This window comes from Syzygium oleosum, unplaced genomic scaffold (assembly GCF_021117445.2).
Source record: "Syzygium oleosum isolate NSW1041296 unplaced genomic scaffold, Sole_v2.1 Sole_v2.22, whole genome shotgun sequence".
NCBI lineage: Eukaryota > Viridiplantae > Streptophyta > Magnoliopsida > Myrtales > Myrtaceae > Syzygium > Syzygium oleosum.
The window spans coordinates 3,315,429-3,334,588 of NW_026607506.1; the positions used below are offsets into that span (position 1 = coordinate 3,315,429).

The following is a 19,160-nucleotide window of genomic DNA, read 5'->3' on the forward strand; positions in this document are numbered from 1 at the left end:
GAACTCCACACCTATCATACCAACATCCTCGCCTCCCAATTTCCCGGTCACCGGGCCACATCAAACGGCATTATTTTCTCATATTTATACTCAACGTAACTTTTCTTTCTGGCCTCTAACACTCGTTTTTCGGGTTATTAGTGTAACCGCAAAATTGGTAAAATGTTAAATCCCACGCTTCAACTACTTCACCAACTTAATAGATGAGAGGGAATGATCTCAAATGCGGGGGCGGGCACCAAAATTCGAAAGTCTTCTAGATATATATAATATAAGATAATACACATAACTATAGATTGCAAAATTTTTTTATTTGTATTTTATTTTTATTTTGGTGGATAACATATAAGGGAATGATGAATTGGTGGATATATAAATATCGATAGTGGGCCAAGTCTATCTTAAACCCTTGTGACGTTCCCGCTCGTAACGCTATGGACCACGACGTGATCGATGATGGGCCTTCCCTTGTTTCTGTTTTATTTTTATCTTACATCATCTTCTATCCTGCAAAACTTGGGAAAAATGGGTAAGGCTCGCTGACCTTGGGCGAGCTCGGCCTCGCTGGAATTTGGTGAGCTCGAGCCTCGCCGGCCTGAAAATGTTTTCCGCTCCCGAACACCGGAAAACTCCTGGAAAACATTTTCCGCGAAACGATTGGAGCCTAGACTGATTATTTACTTTTTGATCTACTCGTATTTAAAAATGGAAAATGATAAATTCACCGTCCCGTTACTTTACAAAATTGACGGTGCATTTGTCAGCCACTAATCTCAAAGTTGAAAACTGGGGCACGGGCTAGTCCGGTTTTATATTTTTTGTGACTTTGGGTGGGATTTCCTAGTTTGAAAGTAGTATTTGTTTGCGGAAAAAATTTACTATAAAAAAATACTTTCCAAAAATCATTTTTATTTTTCGAGAAATCGTTTTTCTGGAAAATGTTTCGATTTCCCATTTTCCGATTAGGGATTTTGTTTCCCTAACTTTAAAAATGCATTGACCATAAATGATTTTATGTTGATTGATCGTATTCGGCAAATTAAATGAGTAAAAGTCCGAAAAACTTATTCGCTTCTTTTTATTCAAACAGACACACCCGAAAATCTCACCCCAATTTTCGCTTTTACAAAACCAATGGTAGTTTTCATTGTTGTTCAAATGTAGGGGCAAAGAACAAACTCAACACGCGCACACTCACTCTCACTTTGTATTGTGACTTCACTTGAATCTCACCATCGAAAAGCCTTCGAGTTGCTTGGGGAAGAATTGGATTCCGGACAGCATATCCATGTCCTTCATATCCAGCTCCTCGAGAAGCAGCTCAAGCATCGCCAATTCAGCGGCGAGGATAACAACGTCGTTGATTAGGGCATTTCGAGGTTGATATCGTTTTTAGTGAAGAAGCCGCACGAGTGAATTCGTTCTATCCTGGGAGACAATTGTTCAATAACCTTGGGTACCGGTAGAGGGGACAAATTGTCTTAAAGACACAACGTGAATCATTCGTCAGGCTCGAATCATTCGTCGACATTCGGATTACTTGTCAGAGCGTGATTTCAGGTTTGTCGAACAACTCTGTTTTTGCAAATACAAGCACTATTACGTCACAACAATTTCGAGGCTGATATCGTTTCTGGTGAAGAAGCCCAACGAGTCACTGAGGCGAGCCGTCGCCGATTGCCTCTCCTCCGCTTTTGCCTTCCAGAACGCGTCAGATTGCTCTTGAATTTCGGTTCTTATTTTTTGTTGGTCTTGCTAACTTGGTTAGATCTTGCCAAGTTTTAATTTTGGTCGCAGAGGATGGTGTTTGGAATTCTAAAAAAATTGATAGAAAGTCAAAAAATTTGAAACCGGTCGAACTAGTCTCCCATTTTTCCTCCATTAAAAATTGTGGCCGGCATTCGACGGTCAAAAATTCAATATAACGGCACCGTTATCCTAGCCACTCCCTTTAAAAATAGGATTAATACCATAAAAAACCTCAAACTGAAATATCCTCGACAGATTTATCCTAAACTAATTTTTTGACCACCAAAAACTCCAAACCGATACACTTGTGATAAATTTACCTTCCGTTAAATTAGATCAATACCATGAAAAATCATAAATTGGAAAATCTATGACAAACATAAGGGTAAAATCCCAAATTGGTATATTCGTCAACCGTTATGTGTCATTTAACTAAGTAATTTGATGGTAAAATTTAACGGAAACTAACGGAGGGTAAATTTGTCACATATGTACCAATTTGGGGTTTTTAATGGTAAAAAACTTAGTTTATGGTAAATTTATCACAGATTTATCAGTTTTGGGTTTTTCTTGGCATTAACCTTTAAAAATATTTACGATGAATATTTTAGGGAAAATATACCATAAGAAAACCCCAATTATACCTGCCGTGATATAAATACTTGAAACTTTATTTTGCGTAATAAAAAATGCCAAATTTGCTTACTGTGACATTAATGCCCCGAACTTTTTCTTCTTATGCTTCGGGATTTTTTGCGACAAAATAAAAGCGGAGGACATAATTTGGGATTTTTCTTTGGTGGTATTAATTTAATATTTTATTTCGAGAAATTGATTTTCCATCGTTAGCGATACGGTAGGAACCTAGTTCGCGGGGGACGAGAAAATATTCAGTGGTTGCTGCTCACCACGTCACCGGCCCACATGGCATATATGAGCTTAGTTGGCTCCACTCGGAGAGTGACACATGTCCTCTGACATGGACATGGAAAGAAAATAAAAAATTAAAATCCAAAGCTTTCTCCTTCTTTTCCCTAGCCGGCTAGTAGACTGCAGAGTGGGTGAAAAAGGACACAACAATAAATGATAACCCGCTTAAAACTCCCTCTCTTCTTTTCAATTTTCAGGAGCTTCTACCTTCTATACCTTTTCTCTCCTTTTACGTTTCTAAAACTCTCTCCCTTCTTTTCTTTTCAAGAGCTTCTTCACCCGCTCTTTCTCCTCTTTTGCGTTTTTGTTTTACCTTTGAAAGATGCAGAGGTGCTCTTTCACGCTTCCAATCACTCAGTATTTCGAGTGCTCCAAACAAGCTGGCTTGGTCCGCTCTTACTGCTCTTCTTCTTCTTCTTCCGGGGAGTGTGGTCGTCCGCAGCCACATGTCATTTCTGGTTTGTCTGAAGAGAGACATCAACGTCGTCGTCGTCATCCTAGTGCTGCTCCTCTTGGTGTTCCTCCTCTACAAAATTTCCCGACCTCCTTCGCACCACCAAGGGGTTCAGTGTCTCTCTCTCGCTCCCTAGTTAATCGCCTCCAATTTATACGGTCGATCTATTTACGAAGACTGTGGCTTTGATGAATGCCTTGACACCTTCCGTCTCGCATTGGTTCAGAAGAAGACGCTGGGATTCATCTCAAGATGTTTGTTCCAGCTTGCTCAGCTAAGCTCATCGTCCCAGTGCTAGTGATAACTCAAGAACGTTCACACTTATAGTTTCTTTTATTATGGTATTGTTTTTTGCCGAAAAGTTGTGGAGAGAATTGATATATACATCGAGTATAGATTGAGGACGCAGAAGTACATTTCTGGATTCCAAGATGGCTACACTCCAGCCATGTGGTCATTCTTAATGTACTCATTTAGGAGCTTTACAATTGGATGATAGCGATGGTTAATTTGAAATTCAGTAATTGAGTAAACAAAGAGATCGAAATAGTCGAGTTGAATAGCCTAACGAGCAGACTTCATTTTGCTACTGTCGACACTCGAGCATGGAACAGTTCGAACTGGTTTCAGGTCAAATTGAAATTGTCGATCTGGTTTTGTTCAACTAGGGAGGACTTTCCCAAGTTAGATTTTTGAACTTGAATGCGATCAAACTTCGAAGCAGGACTTGTTATTGTAGTTGCAGGTAGTTTCATTCGAACAGCAATTCCTTCTCTTCCAACTTATGCAGCAGCTCATGAGCTTCACTTTGGTTACAAGCCCATATTTGCACCGCACCGTCCGTTCATACATCCACTCGTGCAACTATTGCATCCAAAGAAAACGATAATTTCTCATAGCAGTTTTGGATGTTGACAATGCCCGCGACATTGAGTAAGATGTCGAACATCACGATATCAAAGATGTCAATTCTCATGTTTGATGCATCCCAAAAATGCCAACGCATTCCAAGCTGCTGATGACCTTTCGTGAAGGCCATTGCGCGAAAAGTAAACTAGCAACCAACGATCATAAGCTATCATGTCACGGGAATAGATTCACTACAGCTAGAAGTCCGATGTTGTGAAAACAACCGATGTAGTGCTTTCCTGGGAAAAACAAAACTTTGGGACGCTCTATGACCTTGTGGTATCCGTTATATTTGCGACGAAATTAGGCTCCTAGTACACATCTGTCATTGTTAATGCTTCTGCGATCATTCTTTTTCAAAATCAATCCCCCAGGTAAAGAAACGAAAGAAATATTACATTAAAGAACATAAAGTCTTCAGACATAAAGTCTTTTATTTTTTAAAGTCAATTAAGGGTAAACTCCCATTATCAAATTGATAGTCTAACCATAGTCACCAAGTCAAGTGCCTCCTCATTTCAATCCTTTTTAGTATGTCAAGTGCGATTGATAATCGAGTAAGTAAATGTCGTTTACCATGTAAAATGAAAACACTCTAAGTACCGAGTGATCGGGAGCTCGTTTGTGTAATCCCAGTTCCCAAACGCCAAAATCTGTCACTCCTTTTGTGATTATTCTCCTTAGTTGTTGCACCGAACACAATAGAAAAGAAACTTTAGACCCAAAAAAAGAAAAAAACACTTGGTGACAAAGAGACAGATAACACGAGTCAAATGATGGAAACTCATTTCTATACCACACACCCCGGCACAAGAAGCCAAGAAGAGAGAGGGGAAGACAGAGCATGAGAACAGAGAAAAAAAAAAAGTCGATCTTTTTGTTTCTTATTGACAGTCTTGTTGATCTTGTTGCGAGCCAGTTACTTGTAGCGCTGTTCCTTTGACGGTTTTGTGACGTCACCGTTGCGAGAAAATATTCAGTGGTTAGCATACACCAGGTCATCCGCCTACGTGGCGCGCATGAGCTTAGTTGGCTCCACTCAATGGGAGACACGTGGCGTTGAGTTGGACTTGCTGAAAAATTAAAAAAAGGCTTTCTTTTCTCTATGTGGGGACAGAGCTGAAAAATTAAGTTCCCGCCTAAAACATCCCCCCCTCTCTCTCTCTCCTCTTTTCAATTTCCAAGGCCCTTCTTTACCTGCACTCCCGGGGAAGAACAGCCAAAACACTGTCTCTCTCTTTCTCCACCGCCTCCGCCTCCGCCTCTCCCAAGAGCCCCGCCGGTCGCTCCGAGCTCAGATCTGCGCCCAAGAGGGAGAGCCCGCGTCGGCTGCGAGCTCGGATGCGCATCGGCACGTCGCCTCCCCCAAGAGCCCCTCGCGTCTCGAGCCTGCTTTGGATCCCAAGCCCCTCCGCTCCGCCTCCGCCGAGCTCAGATCTGCGCTCAAGAGGGAGAGCCCGCGTCGCTCCAAGCTTAGATCTGCGCCTGGCACGTCGCCTCCCCCAAGTGCCCCTCCGTCGCGGCTGCTGGACTCCGAGCCCCTCCGCCTCCGCCGAGCTCAGGTTTGCGCCCAAGAGGGAGAGCCCCGCGTTGCTCCGAGCTCAGATCTGCGTCTGGCACGTCGCCTCCCCCAAGAGCCCCTCCGTCGCGGTTGCGCAAATCTGTTGTTCCGTCTCTGACTTTATGTATTGTGTCATAGAATAAGTTCATTTCGTACAATTTGGTATTAATTTACTTTGCTGCTCAAGCACACAGTAAAGAAAACTCAACATATGGGGGACTCAAGATAAAGAACAAGAATGTTTGTGCAGTAAATTAATACTAGCAACATCCTCTGTGCCGCGGCAAAAATCTTCCACCAAAGCCTTCCATCCCCTGCAATGAAAAGAATCTGAGTATGAGAGCAGGACCAAATTATACGAAATGAACTTATTTTATAACACAATACAAAAAGCCGGAGACGGAACAACAGATCTGACGCGGCCGCGACGGAGGGGCTCTTGGGGGAGGCGACGTGCCGACGCAGATTTGAGCTCTGAGCGACGGCGGCTCTCCCTCTTGGGCGCAGACCGAGCTCGGCGGAGGCGGAGGGGCTCGAGTCCAAGCCGGCGCGACGGAGGGGCACTTGGGGAGGCGACGTGCCGGCGTAGATCCGAGCTCGGAGCGACGCGGGCTCTCCCTCTTGAGTGCAGATCTGAGCTCGGCGGAGGTGAAGCGGAGGGGCTCGGGATCCAGCAGCCGAGACGGAGGGGCTCTTGGGGGAGGCGACGTGCCAGATGCAGATCCGAGCTCGCAGCGACACGGGGCTCTCCCTCTTGGGCGCAGATCTGAGCTCGGAGCGACCGGCGGGGCTCTTGGGAGAGGCGGAGGCGGAGGCGGTGGAGAAAGAGAGAGAGAGTGTTTTGGCTGTTCTTCCCCGGGAGTGCAGGTAAAGAAGGGCCTTGGAAATTGAAAAGAGGAGAGAGAGAGAGAGGGGGATGTTTTAGGCGGGAACTTAATTTTTCAGCTCTGTCCCCACATAGAGAAAAGAAAGCCTTTTTTTTAATTTTTCAGCAAGTCCAACTCAGCGCCACGTGTCTCCCGTTGAGTGGAGCCAACTAAGCTCATGTGCGCCACGTAGGCGGATGACCTGGTGTATGCTAACCACCGAATATTTTCTCCACCGTTGCACGTTCTAGATTGCTTTCTTGGTTCCTTGACATGCGCAATATACTTTTCCCTCACTCTTACCTGCTATAGAGACGGATCCCGTTATAACAATTTTTACATTGACAAAAGAAAATCAACACTGGCACACCATTGGTAAGGTTACTGATCTCTTCGTAACATGATCTATGCTTGAATATTACAACAAAATCTAAGGCAACCCAACCTTTCGAGGAGGAACACCAAGAGGAGCAGCACTAAGATGACGATGACGACGTTGATGTCTCTCTTCAGACAAACCAGAAATGACATGTGGCTGCGGACGACCACACTCACCGGAAGAAGAAGAAGAGCAGTAAGAGCGGACCAAGCCAGCTTGTTTGGAGCACTCGAAGTACTGAGTGATCGGAAGCATGAAAGAGCACCTCTGCATCTTTCAATGGTAAAATGAAAACGCAAAAGAGGAGAGAGAGCAGGTGAAGAAGCTCTTGAAAAGAAAAGAAAAGAAGGGAGAGAGTCTTAGAAACGTAAAAGGCGAGAGAGAAGGTATAGAAGGTAGAAGCTCCTGAAAATTGAAAAGAAGAGAGGGAGTTTTACGCGGGTTATCATTTATTGTTGTGTCCTTTTTCACCCACCCTACAGTCTACTGACCGGCTAGGGAAAAGAAGGAGAAAGCTTCGGATTTTAATTTTTTATTTTCTTTTCATGTCCATGTCAGAGAACATGTGTCACTCTCCGAATGGAGCCAACTAAGCTCATATATGCCATGTGGGCTGGTGACGTGGTGAGCAGTAACCACTGAATATTTTCTCGCGGGGGACCGGCTGATCAGAGCGGCGGGGCGCATCGCAGCCGTTGACCAGCACGAAGCTCTGATCGGGAGAACCACCCGAGGGATTAAACCGCCCCTCGATCCACCCCTGTAACGAAGACCGAGATGAAAGGCCCAGGGGAAGGGGGCCCACACCGACACGTGTCAGATGGAGATGCCGATCATTCTTTTCTCCTCTTCTTTTTTTTTTTCCTCCAAAAAATTGAATCTGCGAGTAGGGGCAGTAGAATCCAGGAAAAACTCCGGTCCAAACGCGGCATATGCTTTGGAATATTCTCTCTCTCTCTCTATCTCTAAAAATGAATATAAAATTAATATGACTAATTAAAAATATCCACACGATCATGATGGGGCCCAATAAAACGGTTCCTGCGACGCGACACGACATAATACGCTGATCTGTCTGAAATTTTTGATCCATATATGACACGATAAACATGTTGATGCACGATTACTTTTGTTAACGCGTGTCCTAGGCAATGAGTGTGATTCCGCTTCAAAATAGTCTGAACTCTGAAGATAGCATCTCTTCCTATCTAATGACTATCGCATGGTGTCGATATTTTTAGAAATTCTTATTTTGATTTTACCTTTTCGGATCGTGTTTATGTTGTTCATAGACTAGTTTTGGACAGAGCGTGCCGTGTTGGGGGAGACGGGTACCAAACACGGGAAGCAAAAGAGTGCGGATCACTTTCACCTTCAAATCTGATCCCATTGACTGTTGACTTTTTGGGCTAAATCTCGTGTGATCGAGCTAGTGCATTGAACATCTGAAGAGTAAATAAGAGGGGTGTGACAAAAGATGACAAGGACAGATATTGTTACGACAACTGATGAGGTTGCGTCTGATTGTGGGTCTTAGTGAGATAGATCATTGATGCGATGGAGATATCCCCGTTCAACAGGATTGGTACTCGCGATGAAATTTACTCGTATATAAACCGGGTCGGTGAAAAAGAAAATACCCATTATCGCAATCGATGCGTACATAATACTAGATCATGTAGGTTTTAAGCGAGGCTGGTAGAATTTGGTATCTCGATGTTCATATGGATCGATGGATCACTTGCATTGAGATAGAGCGCGGCTCACACGATAAACTCTACTAAATAGTAAATACTGCTGCTATCTTTGAACGCAAGCCAATGAATGGTCGGTCGCGATCACATCTCGGTGGCTGACCTCATCGTGATTCGCTCTTTGGGGTTGAGACTTTGGCTTGGACCACCTCCTGGCATTTTGTTCTCTACCATGTGCGTATTAATGACCGGTGGTCTCAGGTCACAATGCCAATCTGCGTTCACCACCGTATATATATCATCGTAATGATCAATGATCGGACAATGTCTACATAGTTTGGGACTCTCTTTCTCAATTCATATACATGTTTATAAAAAAATTTGGCACTTTTAGCATAATCCCGTTCGATCGCGAGTAACCGAACCGAGTCCCATATTTTCTCGAGTGGCACCGTCGAAATCATTTTCTTTGAATAAACCTAACATTACTCCGTTCATGTACTAAATATGGTAGTACGGCAAAACGAAGAAACCGATGCGTATGACATACACATGGAAGGATAAAAAAGAAGGCCAATGAAAAACACATAGGATAATTCGATTTTAAGCCTATTATAATAAGTTGGGGCAAATCTCTTAATTGATGAATTGAGAAACAATTATTTAATCAGTCTTAAAACTATTTTACGGATGTCAATTCTGTCCTAAACTTCCTAAATTTGTCAATTCAATTCTAAACCATTACCCGAAATTTCAATGTAGTTCTTCAAGTCAATTTTCGCCGAAAATCGTTGATATGGCAATCCAGTTATCGCCGGCCGTCCTACATTAGCATTTTATAGAGAAAATTGATCGGAAGGAGTATATTGAAATTTCGATAAAATGTTTAGGACTAAATTCAAAAATTTAAGACTAAATTGACAAACGTACGATAAGTTTATGTCTGATTTGACAATTTTCCCAATAAATTTAGAATAATTTTACATCTCAATAAAGCTGAAATTCCCATCTCATTCATATGATCAATTGATTATCACAAGTAAAATATTTTGTTCCACACTCAATGGTACGAGAAAGCTAGTTCAAGCTTTTTCATTTCAAGCACCAAAACAAATCATCCACAACAGATTACCATCACAATACCTTCTCGTATAACTTTCTGCTATTGATACCTAATAGCTAAGCATATGCATTTTCTATCAAGAGGAAGCAGAGCGATAAACTGAACTGCAGAATTCCAGACGTCATTCTCACTCACACAAATTAAACGGCATGTAGAAGTTCACGGCTTCCTCCAAAAAGAAGAGCCAAAATTATGCGATTCCGTTGCAATCTCAGTTAGAGATGACTGCACCCTGTTCAACCTTACAGATGTTTAGCGACAGTTGTAATTGCGATAACAGAAAACAATACCAATATGAACATAATGTCAGTGAGTGGAGTTTAGTCACTATATGAATGCCCTCTGGTTACAATATGAAATTGGCATCACCAAAAACATCGTTGTCAAGGTCAGTCTTCAGCCCCTCCCCCAGACCCTCAATGACAAATTACAAACCTAGATGCAATGCAATCGATGCACAAAGAGCTCCGGCCGTTCATAGATGTCTCGATCTCAAGATAGACACGATTAAATGACATGTTTGGCTTAAAGAAATGGCACAGAAAAAACGTGATTGCAGCTGACTTGCCTGCTTCTCATGCCACTGCGGAGCATACATAGGAAAGATGTAGAATTTCGCAAAATCGCACAAGCTTAATCTGATTTTTAGGTTTCCAAACTATTCTAAGTAACAAGAGCCTTACATAGGATAAGTGTCAGGATCAAATACCAAAGTCACCTGAATGTGTATGGCAAAACTGAGTGGCAAGAGCATCTCGACGAGAAGCATCCTGACACGTTGAACAAATGAATTTCACCACGTCCACATCCATGTCCCTTATTCACTGCTCTTATTTTCTGTCAATTCTTGCTTATCACCAGCACGTAAATCAGGATAGTTCCGATAATTCAAGGAATGCAACCAGAGAGCCACAACTCCTTCTTTGCGCTCTGTCAAGCCTATATGGGAGTATATGTATTTCATTTTGAAGTCTTCTGCCTCTTTCTCATAGTCTTTCATGGAGAGCTCTTCATGGCTATCCTTCCATTTGTTATTATATGATGTGAAGAAGCACTCGTCCAGGTATAGGCCAACTTCAGGAGCTGTTGGCACGTTGATTTTAACGTCCCTGAGGAAGATAACTAAAAGTTCAAAATAGCAAAATAAAACAAAGAAAACTGCACTGCAAAAACATATCATTCACCCAAGGAGAAGCAGTGACCGTACTTACTTCTGCAAAGCATTCGCAATCAGCGTCTCCGGAGCACAATTCCTCATGATTGCCACCGCAAGTCCCATCATTTTCCGTATCTGATGAAGCATGAAACTCTGACCCATGACCTCACACTTGACAAATTCGATACCTTCAACGGTGACTACAGCATTCGCGTCGAAAGAAATAATGTATCGTCGTGCCGAGGGATCCTCGGCTTTTGTTCTGGTGGTGAAGTTGTGGAAATTGTGAGTTCCCACATAATACCACAAAATTCTATTGAACCTCTCCTTCTCCTCCTCTCCATAACAATACCCACTTCCTGTCACTGGTTTCTCCTCCCCATGTACTATAGTCTCTGCAATTTCGCCGTCTAATTTAACCACTGAACTAGTATCCAAATCAGCAGGTGCGGTGTCCGCAGATACTACATTGTCCACCACACTGGAAGTGTCTACCTTGTTGATGACATTGGAATTGGATTTATCATCAATGCCATTGCTCGAGGAATCAACAATACCCTCTTTAACTTCAGTTCCCACGACTGCACAGCAGTCGTTCGACGTAATGCCCGACTCGACTTTGGTCTCATCGGAGTCAATAGTGACCTCCCCAGACCCATTCACATCACTGACTCCACAGCAGTCGTTCGACGTAATGCCCGACTCAACTTTGGCCTCATCGGAGTCATTAGTGACCTCCCCACACCCATTCACATCATCGACCCATCCCCTTAACTGGAAATTGCGCTTACCCATCACCCCAACAACCTTCCGCCCTCTCTCCGAACACTCCAAGCACTTGACGAGCTCATTCCCAGACCACAGACTAGCCGCCACGCTCTCCCTGTCGCGGTGCGTGCTCGGATCAAGCGCAAACACCGGGATCAAATACACGTACCTGCGCCGGTCGCAGAACTTCTTGGCATTGAACGACGACGTCGCCCTCTTGTACCCGAAGATCCGAATCTGGGAGGCGAGGTTGGAGTTGAGCCGGTCGACGAGCCCGGGCGGGTCGATGTAGAACCGCCCGGAGACGACCTGACCCGCGGCGCTCACGCCCTTGTCGGTGCGGGCCGAGCGGGCCCAGTCGTAGCGCTTGGGGCGGCCGCGGTCGGCCTCGGGGACGGCGCCGGAGTGGAAGAGGGCTTCCTCGAGGTCGCCCTCGATGGTCTTGGCTCCCGGGTTCTTCTGCATGCCCTGGTAGCCGACGCCGCAGTACGCGAAGAAGATGGCGACCTTGCGGCGCTTGTACCTTGGCTTCCTGCTGGTGTCGTCGGCGTCCGCGGCGGCGACGGCGGCGGCTTCCTCGTCGTCGTCGGAGGTGGTGGCGGTGGAGGACATCTTGGGCTTCTTGGGGTCGGGTTCTTGCTGGGGCGGCGGCGATCGCGGGGCCTCGGCGGCAGGGTCGAGCGAGGGAGGGTCGGGATTGGCAGAGGGCTCCATTGGCGGTTCTTTAATGCGACGGAAAGTTGCGGAGGTTGTCGTCTGGTGACTGATAAACCCTAAGCCCCCGAACCATCAGCGTAGCAGAGACATTCGGAAACGACGTGTCGTGTGTTCTCACGGGAGGGTATGGTGCGGTGTGCAACTTTTGGGAAGAGATTTACGACAGGAATCGAATGAAATTTATGCATGCAAATCCACGGTTTATTTTTCACGTCAATCAATGTTGCGATAGCTTAAAATCGACGAGGCCCAAAAGATTCTCATCCAAACCCAAGACTTAATTCAAAGGGAAAAAAAGATGTACATTAAGAATTCATTAGGTAAAATAATACAAATAGTCGCTGAATTTTGTCTCAATGTACAATATGGTTTATAAACTTTTAATTTATTCACTGTGATCTCTGAACTTTAACCTAATGTGCAATGCGGTCCCTGAACTTTTAATTTGTTCAATGTCGTCTTTAAACTTTTGGTACATGTTCAATTTAATCACTGAACTATATGAAATTGTTCAATATAGTTCGGGATCTACATTGAATATGTACCAAAAGTTTATGGACCATATTAAACAAAGTAAAAGTTCAAGGACCATATTGAACATTAGGTTAAAATTCAAGGACTACATTCAACAAATTAAATATTCAGAAACCACATTGCACATTAAGCCAAAGTTTAATGACTGTTTGTGCCATTATTCCGATTTATTATTGACATGAGTCGAACTTTCCGGGTCGTGACTATCAAGTAAGAAGAGTCATTTCTCATTCACTTCATGAAATCTACTAATGAGGCCCTGTCTAGAAGTTCAAAGGGTAATTGCATGTTGAGTCTTTGCATAATAGTTCGGTACGACCGAGATAGGATGTGCGTTGCGCCGATGATCGAGTGTAGCTGATATTCTAAGTGTAACTGAGACGGTGGATTATTAAGGAGGAGAACTCTCAACCTAGTGTTCTGATATGGACTGTAGGAATTCATCCCTTGCCCTGCCCCCAACTTAAAGAAACCAAAGTTTCACAGAATTTGTACACGACACGCGCCATGGATCAGGATGGAATCAGATGTTTTTTTTTTTTCCAAATTGTTGTTACAAGAGGATCTCTGATTCAATCAAGAAAAATAGAAACTACAACAGTTTTTCTCAGTGTAAGATGGGATTAGCGTGGGGTACCAACTACGCGAAGCACATCTCCCCCATCATCTCCTCGTCGTCTGAACATGAAACGATCGGTTTTAACGAATCGGGGGCTGGTTGATAACCTTCATCCTTCATTTGCTTGCTTATAATTCGCAATTCCGAGCGTATTTCCTGTATCTGCGGGTGCATCTGGTCACCGACAACAAACACGTGAACCCCGCTCTTCAGCTCGATCCAGCTACATCCGGGCTCTTTACATACCCCCTGAGCTTTCATCAACCTCCTAACCCGTTCCACATCATCCCTCTTGCCCAAGGCGGTATAGATGCTAGACAGCAGCACGTAGGCGGATGACTCTGGCGATCCTAACTCCATTAGCTTCTCTCCAGCGTACGCTCCCAACTCGTAGTCATGGTGGTTCCGACAGGCACCTAGTAATATCCGCCATAAACATAAACCGTGATCGACAGTTGCTGATTCGATGAAGTCTTTGGCTTCATTGAGCTTCCCAGCACGGCTCAAGAGATCAACCATGCAAGCATAGTGCTCTACTCTTGGCTCTATGCCAAATTCATCGGACATCATCTTGTAGTAAGCCCAACCTCTATCTACCAGTCCCATGTGGCTACAGGCAGAGAGAACGTTCACAAACGTTACATAGTCGGGCTTTACACCTTCCATCCGCATTTCCTCAAAGAGTTCAAGGGCTGCGCTGCCCAAGCCATTTTGAGAAAGCCCTGATATCATTGCGTTCCATGACAATACATCCCGGGACGGCATCCTCCTAAAAACAAGGTTCCCATCTTCAAGGCTTCCACACTTTGCATACATACTTGACAGAGCACTTCCAATGGGAACTTTGAGACCCAAGCCTTGCTTAATAATTCCGGCATGGATTTGCTTGCCTTGCTCCAAAGCAGCAAGGCTTGCGCAAGCTTTTAAAACACTAGCCATGGTTAGCTCATTAGCAGCGATCCCTTCACTCTGCATTCTACAATATAAACACAAAGCACTTTCGTTTTCCCCATTTTGTGCATACCCTCCAATCATGGACGTCCACAGGACAACATCGGGTTCTTGAAGATAATCAAATCCTTTCCTAGCATCATCAATGCTGCCGCATTTTGCATACATGTCAACCAAAGCTGTCATGATATATATCTGCTCCTCGAATCCTAGTTTTACGCAATAGCAATGGGCCTGTCTTCCTTCTTTGACAGCACCAATGTCACTACAAGCATTGATAACACCAACAAGAGTGAATTCGCTAGGGCCAACCCCAGAAAAATGCATGCTAGAAAATAACTTCAAGGCCTTGTGAGATTCACCACTTTGTGCATAACCAGTAATCATCGCAGACCACGTGATCGAATTCTTAGCAGTAGAAAATTCAAATGCCTGAAGTGCATCCTCTAAGCCACCACATTTCGCATACATTGTCACAAGAGCGTTCCAAACAGATGCGAATGACAGCAAACCCATTTTAGCAGCAAGACAATGAATTTGCCTACCACAGTCAACAGTTTCAGGAACTGTCAAAGCACTAAGAACACTAGTGAAAACAAACTCATTTTGATCTTCCCCTTCCTCACGCATCAACAGAAACAGCCCAGCAGCCTCAGCAGCCATACGCAGTGAGGCGTACCCAGAAACCATCGTGGCCCAAGAAACCGAGTTCCTCTCGTGCATTCTATCAAACACCTTGCGTGCATCACCCACGAGCCCCGCCTTGCAATACATATTCAGCAGAGAGCTCCCGACAAAGACATCGCCAAAGCTCGCGGTCTTAATAGCCAACGCATGCGCCTGCCTGCCACCGGAGACATCGACAACATTCGAAGCGGCGGTGAAAACGCCGGCGAAGGTGTGGGCGTTGGGCAAGACATTCTCTTCCCGCATGCGCAGCAGCAGCCCCATCACGAGGAACGACCCACTGGGTCCCTTCCGAGAGTACCCATTGATGAGGCAGTTCCACGAGACGACGTCCCTGTCGGCCACGCCGTCGAAAACGAGCTCGGCCCTGTCCAACCGACCGCACTTGGCGTAGAAGTTGATCAGGCCATTAGCGAGGTAAGTGACGGTGGAGGCGCCGCTCCTGATGAGCTGGGCGTGGAGGGATGTCCCGCTTCGGAGGTCCTTCTGCTGGGTGTACGTGACGAGCGCGTCGAAGACGGAGCGATACCGAGGAGGAAGGAGACTCATCAATTTCACTCCTTGTCGTGCGGCGGAGCACTGCAACGCGACGGCGCATTGGTCGAGAGATCATGATTCATGTGGGTGCAACGAAGAGACACAATTCGAAAACCACGAAGCTCGCATCGGAGTTCGAAACGAACGGCAATGGCGGTGGAACTCGAGAACACGCGACGGCGAGAGGAAGAAGACGGAGGAGCGCCCGTGGGCTTGGGCCGAACCGGATCGCCTAATCATTCGGTTGTCCTTGGGCCGGCCGGCCCATTACATGTCCGGCCCAGGCTGGTCTTTTTTGTTTTGAAGCCCAAGACTATTATTATTTATTACGAGTTATACGATTATTATTTCGTAAGTCAAAAGGGTTTATTAATTAATTAAATTGACTAAAAGACGTGTACGTAGTAACTTCGTGCAAGGAAAAGCTTCGAAAGCTCGTTATGTAAGCATCGCGTCATCATGGCGTAACTTGCATGGGCGTGTTATGAATCCGTTTGTTTCGTTAAAAATGAATAATTTGAAAATTATTTTTCTAAAATATGATTGCTCATTTCGCTTACAAAATTGAAGAAATGAAAAATATTAATGTTTAGACATAAATTGTTGTTGATGATTAAATATTTTCAATTGGCTAATTATTTCAAATAATACGAGTGATCATTTTTAGGAAAATATTTTTCAAGTCATTCATTTTTTGCGAAACAAACGGAACCTAAATGATCAATAATTAGGTTCCGAGTTCGGCAATTACTTATTATAAGAAAACTTGATATTGCAAGCATACATTATAAATTTACTTGTTTTTATAAAAACATTTTGACAACCAAAATTGATTAGAACAATAAAAAGTGATATCTAGTTTTTATCAAATACGGTAATTTGAAAATAAATTACCATTCTGATTTTTTATACTTTATTTCAATATTTCATATACGTTTTCATTTCCATTTTCTCATAACAAAATGACACTGCGGCGAACTTAACTTCAAATCATCTACTACATAGAGAATTTCGGTTTTCTATGATTCAAATCATCTACTTCATTTTTCACGTATTAATTATACATGGCCCTGGACGACCGGCAAAGTAAAAATTATATAAAAAAAAAGAACTCTCTGTTTAATAATTAATAAATATCTAAAAAGTACTCGTCAACAAAATCCATTTCATAGTGGATTTTTTTCTGGAGGGCACGGCTCTAGCAAGAGAGCAAAGTCAATATGTCCTTAGGGACAATGATGATTCTTTGAATGGATGAACTGCCAAATTCAATTGATGTGGAAGAGTTGGAGGCGTAAAATCTCATTCAATTAATGCGCTAGAGTCAATTCATTGGGGCTGCCATAGTAAATAACATGGGGATCCAATAATTTTCGCGTGTTATTGACATTTTGAAAATTAAAATGTTCTGATTAGAAATGATTAGCGAGCACCTTGAACATTCCTTAAAACATCATTTACAAAAAAAAGTGCACAATTTGAAATACGGATCTCGGTAACAAGTCTTCGAAAAAACATATGTCGAACAAGAAATGTTTTGACTTTTGATGTATTGGTTATACAGAGCCCCCGAGAAAAAACAATGTGTTGAGAATTTCGAAACTCTTTTTATTTTATTAAATTAAAGAATGTTTTCCATTTTAATTGCATCGTTTTTTGTCTCGTGTTATGTGCAATTACTATTTCGAAAATTGAGATATTCTTCATTAAGCATGCTTACCAAGTGCTCCGCGATACTTGTTCACAAGATGATTTTATTATCAAAACTTTTTTTTGTTGTGAAATACAAAATTTCTTTTATTAAATCGATTGCGAACGGTGCATTATTTTGAAAAAAAAAACGAATTAATTGTTAAATATGTTTAATCAACGTGACTCTTTTTTGAATACGCTCTTTAAGGAGGGTCCTAGCCGCGACGAGGGCGACGTATCGGGCGACAAAATGGAAGGATTTCATTTCATTGTTCTCCTGCATGAACAGGATGGAGGCAAAAGAGGATGTGCAGAAAAAAATAAAAAATAAAATCCACGGAATTAATTGCTCCTCTTTGCTTTTAACGAGACGAGTGTAATACAATCGTATTTACACGTCATTATTTGATAAATAGATTTATCATAATTGGCAAAAAAATAGGAAAAAAGAAAAGAAAAAAAGGATCCATCGTTTTGATACACGAGACCCGGGTAAATATTTGACACGTCACGTAAAAAAGAAAATCTTTATATAGAGATCTTCTCTGAATCTCTACCATTTATTTTTCTTTGACTGTACGGATATCTAGAAGCACTTTGGACTTTAAGTAGGGATGTTAGACTAGTAGGGATTTTAGACTAGTAAATAATAGCCAAAAGCCACAAAAAAAAAAATACAAATTATGTCTACCGTTGCACTCTAAAATTGTTCTCGCGACATAAAAAACTCCAAATTTATACTTATGTGATATATTTGTCCTATGTCAAGATTCAGTTAGATGATTTTTCAGCCAAAATAACGTCGTTTTTATTTTACTTAAGTCACATAGATGCCATGTCAACACTATTTGCTTTCTAAAGTTTCATGTAGGCAGATTTTTTATGGAGGGTAAATATATTATATAGGTATAAATTTGAAATTTTTAGTATTACAAAATTTTTTTTACAGTAAATATGTTACAGTGAAAATAGTTTGAGAGTTTTGGTGATTTTTGGCAAAATAAACTTTTGGTGTATTGATATTATATATAATATATATTTATTTATTGACTCAAAAGAAAAAGGAGACATCTAATACAAACCGGCAATGATTCAGGCACTGAAAAAATGAAAACACGAAGAAATCTATCCACTCATGATGAAGCCATTGAACACACTTTCTGTTTTTAGCATTTTTCTACAAAAGTGACCGCATGAAAAGACATCACTCATCAGTCATCTGATTGCAAGCTAGCCGTTGAGGTGCATGTACATGATTGCACTTTGCCATCTGCGATTGCAATGTTTTGAGATTCGTAGGGTGTTCTTGTTCACATTATTAACATATGAGAAAAGCTAGAATGGAGAGAAGGAATTTCAATAGGTTGGGATATCGATAGGTAAATACACAAGAGAAGCGATTTCGAACCTGATAAATACAGTCATTTCGGATTAGGAATTTCTAGTTCATGAATTAGAGGCATTTTCAATCAAATGTCGTAAATTGCATTGTAAACTTTTTCAGTTAGGGTCACCTATATAAATAAAAGAAATGCACTTGATCAGTTTATGAGACTTGCAGGGTGTTTTAAGGACTTCTACATAACCGAGCCTCCATGCATACCCCTACACTATTAAAAGGAAAAACACTCAAATGGATTTTCATCGTGGAAAGGAATACATAATTGTCACGATTTCCTGAACCCATAAAGAAGCTCCCCCTTGCTAATATACCATCCAATTTGACCCTCTCTTCCTTTCCTTGCCATAAAAGACCTTATCTCTTCTAGATAATTTTTGGGTCCAGCCATTATCCTACTAATCGTATAAATCAGGTAAGTCATCGGCTAAAATC

At 42.7% G+C, this 19,160-nt stretch overlaps 2 protein-coding genes across 2 annotated transcripts; both read right to left on the reverse strand.

Annotated features, from left to right (window-relative positions):
• Positions 1-9,933: 9,933 nt before the first annotated feature.
• Positions 9,934-12,433, reverse strand: LOC115669891 (uncharacterized). The gene is made up of 2 exons (XM_030591048.2): positions 10,877-12,433; positions 9,934-10,774 (listed from the first exon to the last, which is right to left on the reverse strand). The coding sequence occupies exons 1-2, from the start codon at positions 12,301-12,303 to the stop codon at positions 10,483-10,485; spliced, it is 1,719 nt and encodes a 572-aa protein (XP_030446908.1). The 5' UTR covers positions 12,304-12,433; the 3' UTR covers positions 9,934-10,482.
• Positions 12,434-13,228: 795 nt separating this feature from the next.
• Positions 13,229-15,814, reverse strand: LOC115669890 (pentatricopeptide repeat-containing protein At2g33680). Its single transcript, XM_030591047.2, has one exon. The coding sequence runs from the start codon at positions 15,644-15,646 to the stop codon at positions 13,481-13,483; it is 2,166 nt and encodes a 721-aa protein (XP_030446907.1). The 5' UTR covers positions 15,647-15,814; the 3' UTR covers positions 13,229-13,480.
• Positions 15,815-19,160: the final 3,346 nt, after the last annotated feature.